The 4,497-nt window shown below is 48.8% G+C and overlaps 1 protein-coding gene across 1 annotated transcript in view; it reads right to left on the bottom strand.

The window, feature by feature from the left end:
- Positions 1-1,162: 1,162 nt before the first annotated feature.
- LAMA5 (laminin subunit alpha 5) overlaps positions 1,163-4,497 on the bottom strand; it is a gene marked incomplete at both ends in the record, with an annotated part of 70,692 nt that continues 67,357 nt past the window's right edge. Inside the window, 2 exon segments of the mRNA XM_015825928.1 lie at positions 1,163-1,317; positions 3,375-3,491. Of these exon segments, the coding sequence (XP_015681414.1) occupies positions 1,163-1,317; positions 3,375-3,491 (272 nt within the window).

Raw genomic sequence — 4,497 nt, 5'->3', positions numbered from 1 at the left:
AACACCTCCCCTCGGACCGGCCGGTGAGGAAATTGGACCACCGCTTTATCGGTCCCTTCCCAGTCGAGGCGGTCATCAACCCGGTGGCCTACCGGTTGGCTCTACCACGCTCCATGCGACTCCACCCCGTGTTTCATCGGTCCCTCCTGGTCCCTGAGGCCCCTGCGAGCCATCTCCGACGCCCGACGCCTGCCCCTCCGGTCGCAGCCGACGAGGACGACGCCTCGACGTACGAGGTGGACAGCATTCGGGACTCCCGTTGGCTGAAGGGGCGCTTCCAATACCTCATCGCCTGGAAGGGGTACGGGCCCGATTTCAGCTGGGTGGACGCGTCTTCCGTTCAGGCCCTTGACCTGGTACGGGCCTTTCACGACCGGTTTCCATCCCGACCGCATCCCGTCAGACCCGGGGAAAGGGCCCTGCGGTAGGGGATAGTGTTGTGGCTCCGTCCGGTGGGTCCCTCTCATCAGAGGAGGAAGGCTCTGAACATGACGGAGAGGAGATGGATAGGCCTCTCTCTCCCGGCCCTTCCCCTCTGGTGCAGCCTTCGGTGGCTTCCGACAGCGAGGAGTTTGGCCAGGAGCCCGGTGTTTCTGGGATTGGCCAGGAGCCCGGTGCTTCTGGGATTGGCCAGGAGCCAGGTGCTTCTGGGATCAGCCAGGAGCCAGGTGTATCGGACTCCGACGAGGATACGTCTTGGCTGGATTCACGCCAGCGTCGGAAAGAGAAGCGTGCGCAGCAGCGGACACGTCGTGCCAGATAATTCAGCTGAGTCACTGGGCCACACCCCACTGGCTATATAAGCAAGGGGTGTGGCATGTGAAGTTTCGTGACAGACAATTGTTGATGGATATTCGGTCGCACGCTCTCTGGCAAGTCATTGTGGAATTATCTTTGTTTGCTGTGTCTTATCAGTAAAGGCTTGGCAGGCAGCTACGCAGTTGCTGCCAAGGAATTCATTTGCCTTTGTGCCGAGCAGTTTTTCAGGCCTCGGCTGCCTGGTTGGGGGGTGTGGGTCGGACGGGGGACAGAACATTCAAAGAAAAACAAGAAAGTCCAGTTGCCTCCTGAAAAAGCATCTTTGGGCTGAGGATGGAAGCATCACTGCATTTCAACAGCTGGTCAAGAAATGAGACACCATTAAATGGGAAGCGATTATTACCTGGAGAGATTCCGTGCCAATTCATCTAGTAGATTTGCATGCTGCTCTGCCAACTCCACCTTCTGGATCTTGTTGCTAGCCAAAGTGTACTCTTTCACCTTTTCGGACAGAGGATATCTGGCTCCATCTAGCTGGGCCAGTAACTTCTCAGATTCCTGAAAAACAAAAGACGCATTGGTCACCATTCAGAAGACCAGCTTTGCCATTCTTTCTCTTTTCGATGAAGAGTCCTCTCCGAAGAATCGGAGGTATGAAGAATATCCAAACACCTGACACCTGCTACAATAACCATCTGAGCCAGTTGTTCCCAACCTTAGTAAGATATGTGGACTTCAACTCCCAGAATTCCCTAGCCAGCCATGCTGCCTGAGGAATTCTGGGAGTTGAAGTCCATAAGTATGTCTAGTTTAATGAAGAGAAGGATGAGGGGGGACATGATAGCAGCGTTCCAGTATTTCAGGGGCTGCCACAAAGAAGAGGGAGTCAAGCTATTCTCCAAGGCGCCTGAAGGCAGAACAAGAAGCAACGGATAGAAATTAACCAAAGAGAGAAGCAACCTAGAACTAAGGAGAAACTTCCTGACAGTTAGAACAATTAACCAGTGGAACAACCTGCCTCCAGAAGCGGTGAATGCTCCAACACTGGAAGTTTTTAAGAAGAGACTGGACAGCCATTTGCCTTAAATGGTATAGGGTTTCCTGCCTGAGCAGGGGGTTGGACTCGATGACCTCCAAAGTCCCTTCCAACTTTACTATTATTATTATATTATTATTATTACTTCTCTGTCCCAAGCAGCATTCTGAAACATTACCTCAGGATCAAAAAAGCCAACATACTTTCTCTTCCTCCCTAACCTTGCAAGCTTTTTCCCTGTGTAGTATTCACGAAACAATTATAGGTAGTGCTCGACTTACGACCACAGTTGAGCCCAAAACGTATGCCGTTAAGTGAGACATGTGTTCAGTGAGTTTTGCCCCAGTTTACGGCCTTTCTAGCACCAGCTGTTAAGTAAATCGTTAAGTTAGTAACACGGATGCTAAATGAATCTGGCTTCCCTATTGACTTTGCTCGTCAGAAAGTTGCAAAAACTGTTCACATGACCCCAGGGCACTGCAACCGTCATTAATACGAGGCAGTTACCAAGCATCCAAATTTTGGGGATGTTACAACGGTCGTGTGAAAAATGGACATAAGTCACTTTTTTCAGTGCTGTTGTAACTTGGAACAGTCACTAAATGAACTTGTCAGGGTTCCGACAGATGAAACTCTTCAAAAAACTTCGAGGCATTGTTTACCTTAAAGAATCTTTATTTGAGTAGCATAGCATTGGCACTAACACAAGGGAAGCCAAAAACTGAGCACATCGTATCAAAGCACAATTCCTTCCTTCAGTTAACAGTCATAAATCACATTCTCCAATTAGTTTGAAATGCAGGCTTCCCCTCCAGCTCTCCAGCCCGCCAATTCTTTATCATCTCTTATTTCAATAACCTTGGTTCTCACACTAGGTTCAGTATTATTATGTCTAGCTAGACTCTCATGCACATTCTCCCCCCCGCAGCATCATCTAACTCTAAAAGCAAAAAGAAGAAAATGGTTGCATCTCCATCTGTTGTCAATGCAAAAACATCCGATGTTAGCAGCATTGACAGAACTATTGTTAAGTAGAGGACTACCTATATTGTGCAGATCACACATCCTTTTGTTAGTTCTCACATCCCCACCTCCTAGGCCAGTGGTGGCAAATCTATGGCACTGGTGCTAGAGGCGGCACTCGGAACCCTCTCTGTGGGCACACGTGCCGTTGTCCCAGCCTTGCCTCCCCCCGCGACCTCACCAGCAGCCCCCCTGGAGGAGAGTCGCCCCCAAGCGTGGCCCACATGAAGCAGCACAGCCAAGGACATGGCAGCCAGGCAGCGTAGACAAGACTCTGCCCTCATGCCCCATCGTGCACAGTTGATGCTGCAGGGCGCGGGGAGAGGGTGTGGCCGCCATGGTGCTGCTGGGCTGCCTGGGCAATCTGCGGCGGGCCCTGGAGGCGGTGAGTGGCCCTGTGGGCAGGCGGGGTGGGGGCGAGGCAGGGGGTAGAGAGGGGGCGGGGCCAGTTTTGGGGTACTCGGTCTCTAAAAGGTTCACCATCACTGTCCTAGGTTCCTAGAGCCACGTGTCTCATTTCTCTTCCACAGAGAAGCCTCTCGCTTACATCACTTACCTCTTTCGCCTTTATAATTGTCTGCAGATGTTCAGAGATCTTCCCCAAGGAATCTTTAGCCATTCTCAAAGTAGCCTGGATTGTGCCATATTGTTTCTCCATTTCCTTGCTCTTTAGCTGTTAGGCATGAGAGAACATTAAATACTAATGCATAACCAGCAACGTCTGATCATAAAAGTCCAGTACGCTCTGTTCATCGTCCATTTATACACCCCACATTTCTGTTTGTTACAATATGTGTTTTCGTTTAGTTCTTTTTCCTTTTTTTTTAATTCTCTGTATTTACTTGCAGAACAATTCCCCTATTTTTCTGCTACAGATAGTCCTTGACTTACAACCATTCATTTAGCGACCGTTCGAACTTACAATGGCACCGAGAAAAGTGACTTATGACCATTTTTCACACTTAGGACCATTGCACCATCCCCAGGGTCACCTGATCAAACTTCGGACACTTGGCAACTGGTTCCTATTTATGACGGTTGCCGTGTCCCAGGGTCAGGTGATCCCCTTTTGCGACCTTATGATAAGCAAAGTCAATGGGGGAAGCTAGATTCACTTAACAACCGTGTTACTAACTGAACCACTGCAGTGATTCACCTAACAACTGTGACGAGAAACAACTGTGTTGTTTAGCAACATAAATTTTGGGTTCAATTGTCCAAATGGTGATCATGTGACTATGGGGATGCTGCAACGGTTGTAAGTCTGAAAAACAATCGTAAGTCACTTTTCCCAGTGCTGCTGTAATTTGAAAGGTCACTAAACAAATGTTTGTAAGTCAAGGACTACCTGTATCCCAAAATACCCTGGGGCATACCGTGTTTCCTCAAAAATAAAACCCAACTGGAAAATAAGCCCTAGTTTGATTTTTCACGATGCTCGTAATATAAGCCCCACCCCCAAAATAAGCCCCAGTTAAGGTCGTCAGCCAGATGGACGCATTTAGTACCGTATTTCCCCAAATATAAGCCCTAACTGGAAAATAAGCCCTAATGCATCTTATTTTCGGGGAAATATAGTAGTAATTCATTCTGCAGCCCGAAGTTTCAGTTTCTACCTGTGTTTCCTCTAAGTGATTACGATTCAGGCTGTTGAGGTCCTCTGTCTGTCGGGTTTTATT

Source organism: Protobothrops mucrosquamatus, unplaced genomic scaffold (genome assembly GCF_001527695.2).
Source record: "Protobothrops mucrosquamatus isolate PMUCROS unplaced genomic scaffold, P.Mucros_1.0 scaffold2883, whole genome shotgun sequence".
Taxonomy (NCBI): Eukaryota; Metazoa; Chordata; class Lepidosauria; order Squamata; family Viperidae; genus Protobothrops; species Protobothrops mucrosquamatus.
Note: the sequence above shows the minus strand (reverse complement) of the source record. Positions and strands in the feature narration are given on the sequence as shown.